At 43.0% G+C, this 18084-nt stretch overlaps 1 protein-coding gene across 1 annotated transcript; it reads left to right on the top strand.

Moving 5' to 3' along the window:
* The first annotated feature begins 7286 nt into the window (after positions 1 to 7286).
* On the top strand, positions 7287 to 11132 carry RPL22L1 (ribosomal protein L22 like 1). Its single transcript, XM_054040361.1, has 4 exons — positions 7287 to 7356; positions 9215 to 9307; positions 9717 to 9838; positions 10790 to 11132. The coding sequence occupies exons 1-4, from the start codon at positions 7348 to 7350 to the stop codon at positions 10932 to 10934; spliced, it is 369 nt and encodes a 122-aa protein (XP_053896336.1). The 5' UTR covers positions 7287 to 7347; the 3' UTR covers positions 10935 to 11132.
* Positions 11133 to 18084: the final 6952 nt, after the last annotated feature.

The following is an 18084-nucleotide window of genomic DNA, read 5'->3' as shown; positions in this document are numbered from 1 at the left end:
TTTTTGAGCCCTGTTATAGTCTTGGCCTTCACAACATCCTCTAGCAAAGAGTTCCAAAGGTTGACTGCATAATGTGAAGAAATACTTCCTTTTGTTTGTTTTTAAACCTGCTGCCTATTAATAAACAGTCAATAACAGATTTACTTTCTCCACACAAGTCATGATTTCATAGATCTCTATCATATACCCCTTTACTTAGCTATCTTCCAACCTCAAAAGTCCCAGTCTTATTAATCTCTCCTCATATGGAAGCTGTTCCATACCCCTAATCATTTTTGTTGTCGTTTTCCATTTCCAATTCCAGTATATTTTTTTTTCTTGGGGCGGGGGGGGAGATGAATACTTTGCATGGAGTATTCAAGATGTGGGTGTACCATGGATTTATATAGAGGTAATATATTTTCTGTCTTATTATCTATCTCTTTCTTAGTGATTCCCAACCTTCTGTTAGCTTTTTTTGACTGCTGCATTTATCAAAATTCAATTTCATCTGCCATTTTGTTGCCCAGTCACCCAGTTTTGTGAAAGCCCATTGTAACTCTTCAAAGTCTGCATTGGATTTAACTATCTTCAATAGTTCATCATCTGCAACTTTTGCCACCTCACTGTTTACCCCTTTTTCCAGATCGTTTATGAGTATGTTGAACAGTACTGGTTAGGGCTTCCAATCCTCCAGGATGAGCCTGGAGTCTCCAGCATTAAAATTAATCTTTAAAGATTGTCATGTGATGAAATCTCTAGGAATATAGCCAACCAAAATTGACAACCTTACTACTGGTCTCAGTACAGATCCCTGGGGGACACCACTATTTACCTCTCAGTAGTCTGAAAACTGGCTGTTTGTTTATTCCTACCCTTTGTTTCCTATCTTCTAAATCTAGGTCTGATCCATGAGAGGACCTTCCCTTTTATCCCATGACAGCTTACTTGGCTTAAGGGCCTTTGGTAGTGGACCTTGTCAAAGGCTTTCTGAAAACTTAAGTACACTATCCAGTGGATCACCCTTGTCCACATGCTTGTTCACCACCACTATCACCCTCATTACCTGTTTCTAGAAATCTAGCACATTCTTTTCCAAGTCCTCTGAGCTGTTCCAGCACAGACAGCAAGATTTTAAAGATCCTCCTAGACTCACTTTGCTGGCAAGGGAGATTGATAGCACTTTGCTAATTTCTGACATGTTCATAATGCTTTTGTGTGTGAACTGGGCATATGCAACTTCCTCTCTTAAGTGAGTCCTGTACTGAGAGCTGATGAGAGGGAGAGACAATTATACTGGGCCCTTGAGCACAGGGAAGCCCCAAAACATCTATGTAAATAAAGTGAAATGTGAGGAGGTGGGGCTCCACTGAACATGATGTACTAGTGCCCCAAATTTCTCTTGATGGGCCTGCCTATGTTTCTTATTGTTTTGACAGCTGGCTGTCATAGCTCACCAAAGAGGCATAGAAAGTGTGCATTAAACTGATTGTATAAACCTCAATGGATTAACTCAACACAACTTGGGCTAAAATTTTCAAGAGTATTGTCCTATTGAAAGCCCATGTAATTTAGGCACTTAAGTGTGGGATTCATAAGAGGGATTTAGGCTGAGCACTGCAGTGCTTAACTTTTAGGCCCCCTGCCTCCAAGTGGAATTTACAACCCCAAGTTATGCATCAGGGCTCCCTATACAATGCCTGAGAAGAGTGAGGTGCTTAAAAAAAGGGAGCATGTTAAGTGGGGAGTTGCCTGAGTTAGCCAGTAGAAAATGCTGAGGAGAAGGGTAGAGTCTAAGCCAGGGGCCGGCAACCTTTCAGAAGTGGTGTGCCGAGTCCATTTATTCACTCTAATTTAAGGTTTTGCATGCCAATAATACATTTTAATGTTTTTAGAAGGTCTCTTTCTATAAGTCTATAATATATAACTAAACTATTGTTGTATGTAAAGTAAATAAGGTTTCTAAAATGTTTAAGAAGCTTCATTTAAAATTAAATTAAAATGCAGAGCCCCCTGGAGTGGTGGCCAGGACCCGGGCAGTGTGAGTGCCACTGAAAATCAGTGCGCGTGCCGCCTTCGACACACATGCCATAGGTTGCCTACCCCCCGGTCTAAGCCCTGCCCCTCAAATGACTTAAGCACCTAACTCTGGGCTAAAGAGAGGTGCCTTTCTACCCTTCAGATTCACAGCCATGAACCCTCTCTTGAAGTTAGGTGCCTAAAGCAGGTCAGTCTTTTCTCAAGAAAAAACAAGGTGCAGCCTATACCCAAAAGCCCTGTGGTTAGAACACTCACACAGGATGTGGGAGCTGAGAGTGCAAATTCCCATTCTGCCTGAGTCTCAGGGAATTGACTGCAGGTTTACCACCTCCCAGATAAGTGCCCTAACCATGGAGAAGATGTCTTGTACTTGAATGAAAATTCACAGGTAAGACAAATTTCCTTTTTAAAATTAATAGTGTGCTCGGAGACTGTGTGGGTATGTTTTATGTTTCTAAATAAAAAGAAAAAAAATATGTGGCACTAACTCTTGTACACATTTTAATTGTTAGTCATTACAGTCTCTGTGGTGTAACGATCTGGTATTACTTATTTTTAAATTGGCATATGGCTATTATATAGTCACTTGGCTTTTAGACATGAAATTGTATAGAATCTCTCACCACCCTATGTGAAATTTTGTGGTCATCGATGAGGACTCAAAATGAACATTCAAGTTGTGAAGTACTTGCTGCCTGTTGTGTATGTATGACAGATATGGCAATTTCCTGAACTGTCTTGAGGAGCTCAGACTGTATTAAGTTAATGTATCATTGCGGGTCAGGGATCATATGTAATTCCATGGGGGAAGGTGACCACTGCTCCTCTAGGAACTAAGAGTAATGGTGGGTGATTAGGCAAATTCATTCCAGTTGTAACACCTCTAGAAAAGTAACACCATCGGGAAAAATACTAGACAGGAGGGCCAGAGGCTCATAGGTCTACCCAAGTCACATGACGGTTGAGGTGCTGGGAGCCTACAGCCTCAAGGGACCACAGAGGGGACATACACATGCAGTTGCCCTGAATTGGGGCAATATTTACACACATTCTGTTCTGTTGTGTGTGTGGATTGGGTTTTTTTTTGAGTTCTGCAGCTATTATTCTAAGAATTGTGTAGGTGCATAAGTGAGCCAGCTTCAGCTGTCTTGCTCATTAGGTGCACTGAAAATCAGGCCACCAGCATTTGATGATGATGCCCCAGTTGATGTACATGTGGGCATAGGTGCAGCAGTGACAACAGGCCATTTCTTTTTACAAATCTGGCTGTATAGCTGTGACACCACCCCATATTCTTAATAGAAATACTGTTATAGTTGTGCTATAATCATATTATCTTGCACAAAAAATATAAGGTATGTGAGATCACTGGAAAGGTTATGATTTACTGAATCTGATTATTCTATTTGTATGCATGTATCATTTCTGTATCTGGAGTTAGGAACATTGACTATCAATTACAAGTGGGTTTACACCTGGGGAACGCCCACCAGACAGAATGCAGTCAGTCTGGACGGGCCATTAGAGAGAACAATATGTCTTAGAAGATGTTTATCACATTCCTGGAAAGCCTTCCTGTGGACACTGCGAATAAACTTTTGACTCATGGCTGCTTTGACACTGCAGGGTCATGTGATCGTGTCACCTGGTACTGGACTCCATGATAGAACACCAGTATTTTTCCTGGGGCGGGGGGAAACCAGGAAATCACACTGGGAAACAAAGGGTTCCCGCCATATGTAAAACCTATTTAAGGCAGGGTAGTGACTTAATCAGGGTTGGTTCTTCACTGAATCCCCGCCCCACTGCTGGAAACATCTAAGAAACAAAGCCAGGGAGGGGAGAAGGACTGAGCCCAGCTGGGAAGGTGTCTGGCCTGTGAAAGAAATACCTGGAGTTTTAAGCTGCAAGCAAGAGCATCTTGCCTACAAGAACCTCTGCAATTTGCCTAAAACAACATTGAGAAACTACTACTTGTAACCAGTTTTTTAGTATCTTAAGCTTAATTACCCAGCAAAATAAACAAAAACTTAATCTGCTTTTATCTGTTTGCTATCCCTTATAATCACTTAAAATCTATCTTTGTAGCTAATAAACTTTTTTGTTTTCTCTAAAACCAGTTTGTGGAATTCATAACTGGGGAGGGGAGGCAACAAGCTGGGCATATCTTCCTCCACATTGAGGGAGGGAGCGAATTTCACACACTTATGCTGTACAGTTCTCTGTGCAGCGCAAGATGATATTTTGGGTTTGCACTCCAGAGACGGGTGTGCACTTGAGTACTGGGTGTGTCCCTACCTGTGTGTGCTGGAGGAGGCATGAGGGCCTGGCTCAGCAGGACAAGATAAGAGAGCCCAGGCTGATGGAACAAGTGGGCTCAGTGGTACCCCAGTATATCAGGTGGCACCCCGGAGTGGAGGGATAACCCGTCACAATAGCCACCTGACATATGCTGACATATGCTGTCCCAAGTATTGCCAACAGGTTTTTCCAGATCATAATCACGAAGGAGGAAGTTGGAAGAAGGATAAAAAGACAGTTTTCTAGTTCCTTGGGAGATGCAGGAAGAAACTGCACATAGTGGCCATTCAGAGGTGAATGGAGGGGAAACTGGACTTGGTGGGAAGGAAGATAAAGATACAGGAGCAATCAAGCTACAACCCTGACTTTTGTGGGACCAGGAAAGAAGAAATATTGGGGGTCGGGTGGGCTCCTGTCATTATAGTGTGTAAAATTGAGGAATAATTTAAAGCAACATGTAGACCCGGGTAGGCAACCTATGGCACGTGTGTCAAGGGTGGCACGCGAGCTGATTTTCAGTGGCACTCACACTGCCCGGGTCCTGGCCACCGGTCCGGAGGGCTCTGCATTTTAATTAAATTTTAAATGAAGCTTCTTAAAACATTTTAAAAACCTTATTTACTTTACATACAACAATAGTTTAGTTATATATTATAGGCTGATAGAAAGAGACCTAAAAATGTTAAAATGTATTACTGGCACGCGAAACCTTAAATTAGAGTGAATAAATGAAGACTCGGCACGCCACTTCTGAAAGGTTGCTGACCCCTGATGTAGACATTAACTTTTAGTAGCTGAAAGCCTGTACTAGCCTGTCACAGGAGTAATTCATAAAGTTATGTGTGTAAAAGAAGTCAAAAATGTCTGAGACCTTAAGGGTTGGACAGTGACAGACCACAAAACCTGGTGATGACTGAACCTGGTGATACTCTGAATAAGACGAGCTCTCAACCATGCTTGTAGCTGGTTCCATTGCTTCACACTGACTACAGTTATTCTAAGCTCCATTGTGACATACAGCGTCAGGTTCCTGGAATATTATGATATATAGATATATTTTATGATATATAGAGAAATGGGGAATTTGTGTTGCCACTTTGTGACCATATAGGAGTTGTTCCCAGCCTGTGTGGTCCAATAGCCCTTTGTCCTGCTGCAACAGTCCCTTAGTGATAATATATTTGAAACTGATACAGATTTTCTGGTCCCTGTATGCAAGCATTATCTCTTCTACCACCATGTAAGGGTAACACAGACCTATTGCAAAGTTGACTGAATTTCCATATTTTGTCATTCCACAGCCTCCCCCATTTCTAGTCTCCCCTTCTGCCTTCTTGTTTTGTTTTCTGTTGCCAATTGTCCTTATGTTCCCATGGTGTTGGTGTCCTGACTCACTCACTATTTTGATTTTACAGGAGTACTTGTGGCACCTTAGAGACTAACAAATTTATTAGAGCATAAGCTTTCGTGGACTACAGCCCACTTCTTCGGATGCATATAGAATGGAACATATATTGAGGAGATATATATACACACATACAGAGAGCATAAACAGGTGGGAGTTGTCTTACCAACTCTGAGAGGCCAATTAATTAAGAGAAAAAAAACTTTTTAAGTGATAATCAAGCTAGCCCAGTACAGACAGTTAAGAAGTGTGAGAATACTTACAAGGGGAGATAGATTCAATGTTTGTAATGGCTCAGCCATTCCCAGTCCTTATTCAAACCAGAGTTGATTGTGTCTAGTTTGCATATCAATTCTAGCTCAGCAGTCTCTCGTTGGAGTCTGTTTTTGAAGTTTTTCTGTTGTAATATAGCTACCTGCAGGTCTGTCACTGAATGACCAGACAGGTTAAAGTGTTCTCCCACTGGTTTTTGAGTATTTTGATTCCTGATGTCAGGAATTTGATTTTAAAGCCTTTCACATTGACAGCAGGTCATCACTTTGCATGGATTCCAGTCAGAAAGAGGGTGACTATATGTTACAATAGTGGGTGTAAAAGATGGTTTTGGGGAGTTGAGGATGAGAGAGAAAAAGTTTCACCACTTCAAGGAGCAGAAGTTTTCAGGATTAAACCTGTCATTATAGCTTATTGAGAGCGTTATGCTGGCTGCGAAAGGCATACAGTACAGGAAAATGATTAGTAGACAGAGTGCTGCATAGGAGTTGCTAACACAACAAAGCCCTCTATCTTTGTGGAGTCCCATTGAATCAGTGGGATTGCTGTAAAGGTGCTAGGGTCTGTGTTAACATAGCCTAATGCAGGGTAAGGCCCATAGTTTGCCTGCACCAAGAAAAAACAATGTCAATGCTGGCTCAAAGTGTGACTGCTTAACATTTTCAGTCAATACAATTTGCATTTGCAAGGCAGAGGGCACAAAAGCATGGGTGCAGATGCTTCCTCCCCCCCCCCCCCCCCCCGTCCCTTTAGAAATTTAGACCTCAGTCCTCCACGGCTTTAGGGGTACACCTGGGCAAGGCTCATTGCAGGAGCGGGACCTCGGATAATATTTTGAAAAACTGCCCCAAGGTTTTGTTTTAGGTTGGATGGATTTGCCTTACTAGTTCAAAGATTTTTCCTTGTTAAAAAGCCTGACTTTCCCCCCCTAATTCTTAACGTTTTGGCACGTAAGCATTCCTGGTGCTGTCCTGGGGTTTGTTTTGTTGTTGTTGCTTTAATCGCGTTTCTTAAAGCTGCAAAAAAACAACACTCCCCAACCTCACGCGCCTGCTCCTGCTCTACGGGACACAAAGAAGTAGGAACGCAAGTCTCCAAACCCCCCTGCGCCTCCCACCTCTCAGCGCAGCACGGCATAGCCCGGCGCGCGTCCTGCGCTTGAGCGCAGCGGACTGCTAACGCCCAGGCCCCGCCCCCTCGCAGGCTGTGACGCAACAGCCACCCCACATTCGGCCGCGTGTCCCTCCTTTACGCTTCACGCTCCTGCGTGATGACATCACACCACGAGAGCAATAAAAGCCCCGCGCGGCGGCGGCTTCCGCCTTTTGAGAGGCCCGAGCGCTGGCGAGATGGCGCCGGTGAGTGAGCGGGACGGGCGCGTGGCCGGCCGGCGGCCGCGGGAGGGTTAGGCAAGCCCCGGTACCGCTGCGCCGGCCCCCACTGCCCGCTTGCTCCCTTCAAGGAGAAGGGCGGGGTCTGCGCCAGCCTGTCCCTGCGGGCCGGGGCGGCTGATGGGCCGCCCAAGGGACCCCGGCGCCGGGGGTCGCGCTCAGCCCGCAGATGGGGGCAGCCGTGTTGTCGTGGCGCCAGTGGGCCTCAGTCCCCCTCAGTGCAGCCTGACAGGTCCTTCTTCCCCCTCCCCCCCCCCCCGCTCCCCTTGCGGCAAGGCCGACACTATCCCGAGGCGAAACACTGAGGGCAGGGGGACAAGGGCCGTGGCTGGGGGATTATGAAGTGGGGAGCCCATGAAGGTGGAAATCAAGACTGCAGAGTTCGCGCTATAACCGTGGGCTAAACGCTTAGCTGCGCCCGTGCCTCAGTTTCCCCAAAGTCGAGCGAACGCCTCACTGCCTTGCCGAGGTGGTTATTAGCCTCGCAAAGTGCGTTGAGGTCTTGAGGTGAAAGGCACCATGTAAATGCACAGCCCGTTCAAACTGGGTCTTTCAGTAGCGTGACTCGGACCCTGTGAAATCTCAACTGTGCATTGACCGTTGTGTGCGCAGGCTGAGATTTTCAGACATGACTACCTAAAGCTAGGCACATAAATCCATATTTAAGCACCTCAGTAAAAGTGGCCTGCTTTTTTCAGAGGTGCTGAAGACTCCCTGGTCCTATTCGTTTGAATGGAGCTGGGGGTGCTCAATGCTTCTGAAAATCTTCTGTGGAGGCACCTTTTTTGGTTAGCATTTTCAAACATGGGTGCCTAAAGTCTCCATCTTCTGAGCATGTTTTGTTGCTGTACCATCGATCTATTTTGGGAGTTGGCCAAGTTGACTTTTAATGCCAATTTGGTAAGAGCTTTCAGTACTTATAGTAAATAGACTGGTAATGAGAGGTCCAATAACTGATATGATATATAGAATAAACTAAGGCCTACAGCAAGAAGGCTTTGCAAGTATAATTACACCAAAAGTGCTTGTACTGGCATGAGCTATACTAGTTAAAGTGCATTTACACTGGTGAAACTGCAACTACAGTAGGGCTTTTACCCGCATAGCTATGTTAGTAAAACATCAGAGGGGTAGCCATGTTAGTCTGTATCCACAAAAACAAGGAGTCCAGTGGCACCTTAATAAATCTGTTAGTCTTTAAGGTGCCACAGGACTCCCATTGTTTTAGTAAAACATGAAACTCCCTCTCTGACCTAGCAATGCAATAAAAAATGCATGAGTTTAGCTCAGGCCTTATCTGTATGCATCCGAAGAAGTGGGCTGTAGTCCACGAAAGCTTATGCTCTAATAAATTTGTTAGTCTCTAAAGTGCCACAAGTACTCCTGTTCTTTTTGCTCAGGCCTTAGGAGCCAGTGTAATCAGCTCTTTGTCCAGTAGGTGTCAGGAAATTGTGTGGTTACTCCTTGCAAGAGGTAGTGAAGGAGTCCATTTAATGATAGTACACCTCTACCCCGATATAACGCAACCCGATATAACACGAATTTGGATAGAACGTGGTAAAGCAGTGCTCCGGGGGGGCTGCGCACTCCGGTGGATCAAAGCAAGTTCAATATAACGCAGTTTCACCTATAACGTGGTAAGATTTTTTGGCTCCTGAGGACAGCATTATATCAAGGTAGAGGTGTATAAATAAACTAACAAACAGGATTCTGTTTTCATGCAGATGTCCCTGGTAGTACTAGGGTTTTTTGATTTTGTTTTTAAAGTGTGTGTGTGTGGAGGTGGGGGAGTGATATATAATAACTAGTTGACTTATTTTTAAAGAAAAAAGACAGAAAATCAAAAAAATCAGCTTGGAAGTTTAGCCTTGACCTCACCCATCCTGTAGAAGATGGAATATTTGATTCTGGAAATTTTGTAAGTAGCTTTATTATTCATACTCTTAATGAACAACTTTATACTATGTTTAAGTATATATGGAGATCAGACCACAGCTGACAAAATATTAATTAATGAGTTTAAAAAAGTAAATTGTCAGTCAGTATAGTTGTATATTTTAAATAAATGCGTGTTAAAAAGACTTGAATTTTCAAACACAAGTATGAAACATCTTTTATAGAGAAGAAATTTTATTCATTACATTAAAAGTGTTCAAGATAGTTAGAGGTTGTTTCAGTTGCTTACAGCAAGATTTTATTGTGTTATGTACATAACATGTACAGTACATTTGGATTTTTAACATGTGCTATATGGCTAGGGTCCCTTCCCTAGTGCATACCTAGGGCACCATTCCCTAGTGTTCTTTTTTCCTCTTTTATTGAAATAGGAACAATTCCTAAAGGAGAAGGTTAAGGTCAATGGAAAAACTGGAAACCTGGGGAACATAGTTCACATTGAACGTTTTAAGAACAAGATCACAGTCATATCTGAGAAGCAGTTCTCTAAAAGGTGGGCATAGTTTTGATTTATAAGGTGGTTGTTGATCTGCTTGTCCTTGTATACATATTATGGTTCAACTGATTCTGAATTATGATTAGATGGACAGGATATAATTTAATTCTGATACGATCTAGTGTAAAATAGTGTAATATTTGATTTTCTTAACATGTAAATATTAGTGACTTAAACCAGGCCTACACACAGTTTTTGTATCAGTTTAACTTATGCTTAGCCATGTGATGTATTTTTGTACAGAGATAATTAAATCAGTATACCCCTTGTGTGAACTAAAGCTATGTCCCCACTATAAACTGTACAGTGGCACAGCTGTGCCCCTGTAAGGTCTCCCATGTAGTCACTCTGTGCTGACGGGAGAGAGCTCCATTGGCATAATTAAACCACACCCCTGACGGACAAAAGTGCTTGCGTAGACATAGTCACAGTGTTTGATAAAGTTGCTTTATACAGGGTTAGCTTATTCCCCATAGTTCAGGGGAATATGCTGTATCAGAATAAGCACTTCTATATTGCATCCACACTGGGGAATTTGTGGGGGATTGTACCCCTTTAACAGTTAAGGATTACAGTTTGTTGTGTGTGTAGATAAGCTTTTAGGAAGGGAAGAATACTAAACTAAGTGTGCTAGTGTCAGTTTATAGTGCCTTGACATTACTGTCTTCACTGCCATAGCACTGTGTGATAGTGAAGTATAACATACTGCAAAATATTGATACTTCAGCAATGAAATTCTGCATATGAAGTAGTTAATATACATATAGTCCATTTTAGTTTCTGAACAGGGGTGTTTGAATATTTCCAAAGGTCACCATGCCTATGTCTACTAAAAACTGCAATTTTTGTATTTGTTACATTCATAAAATTGAATCCTGCATGTCACACAGAAGACAGCAATAAGAAGTCTTATGAGAGAATGTTAACTGATATTTACCTTTTTTAAAGGTATCTGAAATACCTCACAAAGAAATATCTCAAGAAGAACAATCTTCGTGACTGGCTTCGTGTGGTCGCATCTGATAAGGAGACATATGAGCTGCGCTACTTCCAAATCAGTCAAGATGAGGAAGGATCAGAGTCTGAGGAATAAATGAAGCTTTTACTGAAAGCTTTATACTCTTAAACAGTGTACAAAAGACTAACCATCTATTTATGAAAGCACTTTAACTTATTGGTGAATAAAGATTTCGTACACTGTTTCAAAAAAAAGTTCCTGCTGAAGTGTGGTCAGCTTACTAACCTTTCTTGCACTTTCATTCACAGTAAAAGGCCAGTGTAGAGAAGTGTACTTTGTTTGCAATTCTCTTTCATCGGGGTAAATCAGGAGTAATTTATTAAGTCAGTGGAGTTGCACTGGTGTAGTAAAACTAGTGAAAGAGAGGAAAATTGGGCACTTTGCGCTTGCATTTACATTAAATTTGCATGCATTCAGAACACCTAATCACATTTGGGTTCTGGCATGCACATTCTTATAGGACTTCTTGTGACTCTAGAAGGCCTTTGACCAACTATTTCCATCTTAACATGCCTAAAATTAAAAACCATGTAAAACTAAGTTTTAACACTATATTGTTCAAATTAGGTAAAATAAAGGTTGAAGGTGTAATGTACATATATAATTATCAAAGAAAAGCAAGATTTTGATGATCAAGAATGTGATCTGCTTATATACAGAAAATAACGAGTAAAGTGCCATGTGCTAACATGTAGCTTATATCCCTAAATTAGAATACAAATAACAAATAAATGTCATTTAGTATTTTCAGTCATCACTAAGTTTTCTAGTTTAATCCTTACTACTGGAGTATTTTAAAAACTAAAATAAGGAATAAATATTTAGTTTTATTTCTCCAGTGAAATAAAATCCGAGTCCCCATTGATAGTCACATTTAAAACGTCGCATCTTGTACTTTTTGAATTTAGAATTTCTTTCCCTAATCCCAAATTTAATTTTTTTGCTCAGTTGGTTGATTAGCAGTTCTGTATTTAAAATCAAAGGATCCCACACCAAGGATGAAATAATTCAAACTGTCCCTCTAACATTCATGCCCTGTTTTAGGTGAGCTCCTGCATCAAGTTCCCTCCCCAAATCCCTCTCTGTTTCCCAATGGAGGAAGAGAGTCATTAATAGCTCTCTGGAAGTCTGCTTTTAGATCCTGATTAAGCCTACATAATCTTTGCATGGAAGGATTCCTCTGCCCGCTGCTAAGGGGGTAGAATCAGCCACCTCTGCAATATCTGAGTTCAGCAGAGGTGATCCACTTGGGACAGGGGGGATGTGCATAAGAGAAACTGAAGGATTTGCTGGAAGTTTTCCTCCTTTAGTCCCTTCCTACACATTTTAATGCCTCTATTTTCAGTTGCATAAGCAGAGAAGAACCTAATTTTAAAAAGGTTTAATTGTGACTATCCAAAAAGAATAAAAACATGCATTAAAAATTGTTCGATGTAGAGAGCATTTAGATACTTAAATATAGGATCCCATACAAATACAGTTAAGTGAGTATTTCTACATCAAACAGGTAGCGGATATTAGTTGTTAAAGTCACTAAAATATTCATTCTCCTGTTCTTTTGCAAGTTAATAGTGGGTAATTTGAAGATTGCAGCACAATGTAGCAAGGGGACACCAGCCTCTTCCAGGATAAGAGGAAATTCATGTAAATGTCAAAAAAAATAAATGATTAGGCTCATGTCATTTTTCAATGACAACTGTTCCTAAAATACAGTCTGCAAGAGAAAGCTGAAGTTGGAAAATGGCCACAGCTGATGTCAATTGTCATAGCTTTAATGGCACTATGACAATTGACAGCAGCTGAAGATCTTCCCCCACCAACTCAAATGGGGAAACAATACAACAACAACTCCACTTCTCTGAAGTAATTAATTTTTTAATTTGAAGATGTCTTGCATTTTCAAAATAAACTACCACATGCCCAATAGTGCACTTGTCTCAGATGACTGTAGTTTTGAGGTATTGCAGACAATACCAAGCTGAGAGGGGTTGCAAGTGCTTTGAGCAGAGGATTAAAGTTCAAAATGAACTGGACAAACAGTCTGAAATAAATAGGATGAAATTCAGTAAGGACAAATGCAAAGTGTACTCCACTTAGGAAGGAACAATCGCAAACCTACAAAATGGGATGTGACTGCCCAGAAAGGAGTACTGCGGAAAGGGATTTGGGGGGTCACAGTGGATCACAAGCTAAATAGGAGTCAGTGTAACACTTGTAAAAAAAGCAAACATTCGGATTGAAAACAATTTTCACGTTCAGCAGTGGGCAGGTCATAAAGCTAGTGTGCTGCACATGTGAGCTTGACCTGGAATGATGAGGAACTGCCACATTAACTGCTTCTCTGATTACATGCTAGTGGTGTGGCCTGTGCAAACACAGGAAAAGAATGACTTTGAAAAGGCCAACATACTAGAGGAGCCCCTACAACAGTGGTTCTCATCCAGGAGCCCCGGGGGGGGGGGAGTGGCCGCAAGTAAATTTCAGAGGCTCTGCTAAGCATGGCTGGCATTAGACTTGCTAGGGCCCAGGGCAGAAAGCTGAAGCACTGCTGTGTGGGACTATAGCCTGAGGCTCCGAGCCCCACCACCTGGGCTGAAAACAAAGTCTGAGCAACTTAGCTTCACGATGCGCCCCGGGCAGGGGCACCAGAGTGAGAGGGGGGTGCCAAGGGGCCATAACCCTCCCACTTTTTGAAAGTGTACGGATGAGAGCCACTAGGGTCCCTTTTTGACCAGGCATTCCGGTCAAAAACTGGACTCCTGGCAACCCTAAATGCACGCCCACACTGGCCCCTGTGCCAGGACAGGCAGGCTCAGCCCAGCAGGATCCAAGTGTAGAGAGGCTTTGTGTGGGGGGGATCCAGGTGTGAGGTGAGAGAGTGCTTTGTGGGGCAATCTTGGTGGGTCCAGATGCAGTGGGGGAATCGCAATGCAAAGGAGGCTCATGAGGGGGTGGGTCCAGGTGCAGGGAGATTGTGACGCGGCCGGCGTGTCCAAGTGAAGGTTGTGGGGGCTCAGCAGAGTGGAGTCTGGGTGTGTGTGGGGGGGTTCAGTGGGTGGGTCCAGGGCTTGATGGGGTAGAGGTCTGGATGCAGCTGGTCAGGGCTCAGTGGGGTGGGGGTCAGGGTGCAGGGGGCTCAGTGGGGTGGTCCAGATGCAGGGGCGTGGGGCTTATCAGGCCGGGGGGGGGTCAAGTGCGGGTGATCACCATGGGGTGATCTGAGTGCAGGGGTGGGGGTCTGGATGCAGAGGAGTGGGGATTTGGGTGCAGGGAGCTTGGTGGAGGGGGGGATGAGGCTCAGTGGGAGTCTCTGCATATGGGGAGGGTCCAGATGCACGGGGCTGGGGTAGCAGCTCCCCATACAGTGACCCCTATCCCCGTGGCTGAGAAGCAATGGGGTCAGGAAGCAGGGGGTGTGTGCAGTATCAGGGAAGGTTTCTGGGGATGGGTCTGACCCAGTCCTGGCTGCTCCTTTCAGGGGAAGAGGAAGTCCCCTTCACCGCCCCCCCCCCCCCCAGCTCAGCTGGGACTAGCAGCTGAGCCTGGTGCATGATAGAAGACATCCCCAGCCCCACCCTCCCTCAGTGATTTACCACTGAAATGATGTGCCTGTGCTGCTAGAGAAGGGCATGTGACCACTCTTGCAGCTTCCTTTTGCTTCTCCCTCAGAAGTCATTTTTCGGCGGGGAATGAAAGAAATCTGCGGGGGACATGAATTCTGCATGCGCATAGTGGTGTAGAATTCCCCCAGGAGTGATGTGCAAAGTGAGATTTTTTCCAGATGTTTACAGCTTGGACATGTTTGGGTGGATTTTCACAGGAACAGTAAAAGGCACATCCCTGACACTTAGGGTGACCAGATGTCCCATTTTTATAGGGACAGTCCCATTTTGGGGGACTTTTTCTTATATAGGCACCCATTACCCTCCTGTTCCATTTTTTCACAGTTGCTATCTGGTCACCCTACTGACACTAGAGTGATATCCCCTCCCCTCCCCAAATCTGGAGGAGTCCCTGATCCAAAGCCTGGAAGCACTACAACTAGCTTGAGTCAATGGTTGTATGAATTTTGTTGATATGGGTGAAACATATTTTCCCATAATTTCATTTCTGGAAGTGGTTGAACTGTTTCAGTTGAAATTTTCAGTTGACATTTTCCAAAATTAAACCAGCCTGAGGCAAATTTTCATTCTGAACAGTTAAAGTCTGGTAGTTATAAGCAATGAATGAAGAGTAATGGAAAGTACCAGACAACCTTTACTATATATAGGTGGTGCTACCAGCTTCACATATAATAATCTCGTCTGAGAGAGACAGCGCGTGTGTGTGTGTATGTTTAGGGGGATAGGGCCAAATCTTGACATCTTTGTTACAGCAAAACTCCCATTGAGTTCAATGGAAGTTTAGCTTGAGTAAAGACTGAGGAATGTGGGATTCAGCTAATAACAGTGAGTATTAATGGAAGTAGTTGCATAATTCCCTGCATATCATAACACACCTTGTAGCTTTCCTGCTCTTTTGGCCTACAGCACCTTCAGAGAGCACCTTATTATATTGTACAGAAAAAGGACTATGCACAAGTGCTACGCCCACAAATGAAGACGTAAGTGGTAATAAATATCTCAAAATGTATTGGGATATCAAAGCATTTAATACAGGCTAATTATAAGCAGAAGCCCGTTATTAAAAGGAGGTACAGACACTGCATATCTGTAAAAATCAGTGCAAAGTTATTGGAAACAGAGCACTGGGGGAAAATAAATATTCAAGCAAAAGCTTTACCATAGCAGAGAGTACAATACAATGCAAACAAAAACAAAGGGGGGGGGGGGGGAAATAAAGCTTTCTCATAGTCCAGATCAGCCAGGATCCAACTCCCCATTGCCTCCCTATTTTACCTTTTCATGCTTTATATTTGGTTTCCTCCTATCCAACTTTCCCATTCACTGTCCATTTCCTCTAACTAGTCCCCTTCATTTGACCTTGAACTCATTAATATCAAAACTTGTCACAAACATGTGGAAATTGGCATTTCCTTATCCTAATTAGGCACTGACCCTTATTTCCCCTTGAGGGCCCAGAACGATAGTATACCCAGGGTTTGCCTGGTTCAAGGGAAGAAGCTCCTTTTGAGTATCATTTCTAGCCTCATCTTTGAATCATTCTGGTATCCTTGCCCTGCCCAGTGTGAAGTGTGATGCTTCATGGGTAGAATGCTACATTTCCTTAAAAAACATGTTGAATTTTCTGAAGGGGGGGGGGATAATTTACCATATTTACCATAATGTTTGTACTGTTTGGAAAAAAACACTGAAAAATAGTCAGCACATAGCAGCCAGCTGCAGCTAGAGTTTAACTATGGTTACTACTGTAAATGGGACAACATCAGTTCACCTCCAAAGAGGCAGTGTTGTCTAAAGACTAAGGCACCACATTGTGCTCCAGGAGATCTGGAGTCTATTCCTGGCTGGCCAACTGACTTGCTGTGACTTTAGGGAAGTCACTTTCCCTTCCCATGCCTCTGTTTCTCCTCCCAGGAACCTGTAGGACTGAGAGGTTAAATTGTGGTTATAAAAAATGTCAGTAGCAGAGCTGAGAACAGAATCCATAACTCTTATCCTGTGCTTTAACGTCTACAAACAACATCTTCTTAGCTCCCCATTCAGAGAAGTTAAGCTTATTTTGTTAGGCTGAGTTAATTTGCAATGAGGGAGACACACAAGAGATCTCAAAGGGTTCAGATAAACATCCAAACGTTGAGGCTTATCTGACTACATGGAACATTAAAACCTTTTGATGTTTGCCCAACCCATTTCTTTGTTGCTGATGTATGGCTGTTTGCTGCAGTACAATAGAAGACAATTCAAGCTTGCAAGTGGATTGATGTTCCAGTAGATGGAGCAATATCTCTAAATTACTGATGAATATTTGAGCGACAAGGTGGGTGAGGTAATAACTTATTTTATTGGACCAATGTGCGTTGGTGAAAGAGGCAATCTTTTGAGCTCCATAGAGCTCTTCTTCAGGTCATATCTTGCATTTCACAGAGCTTGCCTGGAACGTTAGCTTCTATGGAATAAGAAAGCACTGTTTTTTAAATAGAATTTGTAAGAATTTCTGAATGTAGTATTGTTAACCTCTGGCATGTAGAAGACTCTGTATTAAGTGCAATTGAAAATGATTTCATTTGGAAAACAATTCTAAGGCCCCATTATCACCATTAATATTCACTGTCATGCTTCTCCAAGGAATACAATACAAAATATTATTCTTATTCCCTACCAATGTGCTTGACACTATACAGTACATAAAGGAAGACAGTCCCTGACCCAAAGACCTTAAAGTCTAGATTAGGCAAACTATACATTACAAGTGGGTCCAATCCCTCTGATGCTGAATTCCTGTTGAGGTCAAAGGTAGTCCTCAGGATTGCGGTCAGCAAGTTTGGGCTTCATTCTGTACCGTGTCTTTCATAAACACTGCTTTCACGTGTCTTTCATAAACAGAGTTAGAGCTAATGAAACAATGGAAGAGATGGATTTATAAATATAGGAAAAGGCGAAAAAATGGTCCAGCTCCTCAGCTGGTGTGAATGGACATAGCTCTATGAAATCAGTACAACAGGGAGTGATGGATACACCAGCTGCTTAAAGAAAAGCTAGAAGGCAGATGCTGAAAGATGGCCCTGAGGCTGAAAATGATCCGACATGAAGCGGTGGTGGTGATGGAGGTCAGGTTACAATTTCTAGGGACTGGAGACAGAGCATTGAAAGAAAAGCTCAAACTTGAGAATTTCATTGTTTTCCATGGTGGCAGTGATCAAAAAAGGTGAAGTCTGAAGATCAAAAAGAAAATTATGTAGGCGTAACACCCCAAAACTCTGAACGTGGCTGCTGGTAGTATGGATCTGCAATTGTTACCTGCAGCTTAATGAGACAACGCTAATTTCAATGCAGATCTAGGAGTGCAGAAAAGAACACAAAAAGTTTTTTTCCCCTTCACTGTGCAATGGAAATAGAGGGCTCAATTTTACCTTCACAGAGTTTATTCAGGTTCTTATAGCATCCACACCAACATAGTATCTAAGTGCTTGTCTATACGTAAAATGCTACCGTGGTGCAGCTGCACTGCTGTGGCACTTCAGTGTAGACACTCCCTACGCCAGCAGGAAGGGTTCTTCCACCAACATAGGTAATGCACCTCCCTGAGAGACCTTAGCTAGGTC

The sequence above is a fragment of the Malaclemys terrapin genome, chromosome 9 (assembly GCF_027887155.1).
Source record: "Malaclemys terrapin pileata isolate rMalTer1 chromosome 9, rMalTer1.hap1, whole genome shotgun sequence".
Classification (NCBI taxonomy): domain Eukaryota; kingdom Metazoa; phylum Chordata; order Testudines; family Emydidae; genus Malaclemys; species Malaclemys terrapin.
This window is presented reverse-complemented; position numbering and strand designations above follow the sequence as displayed.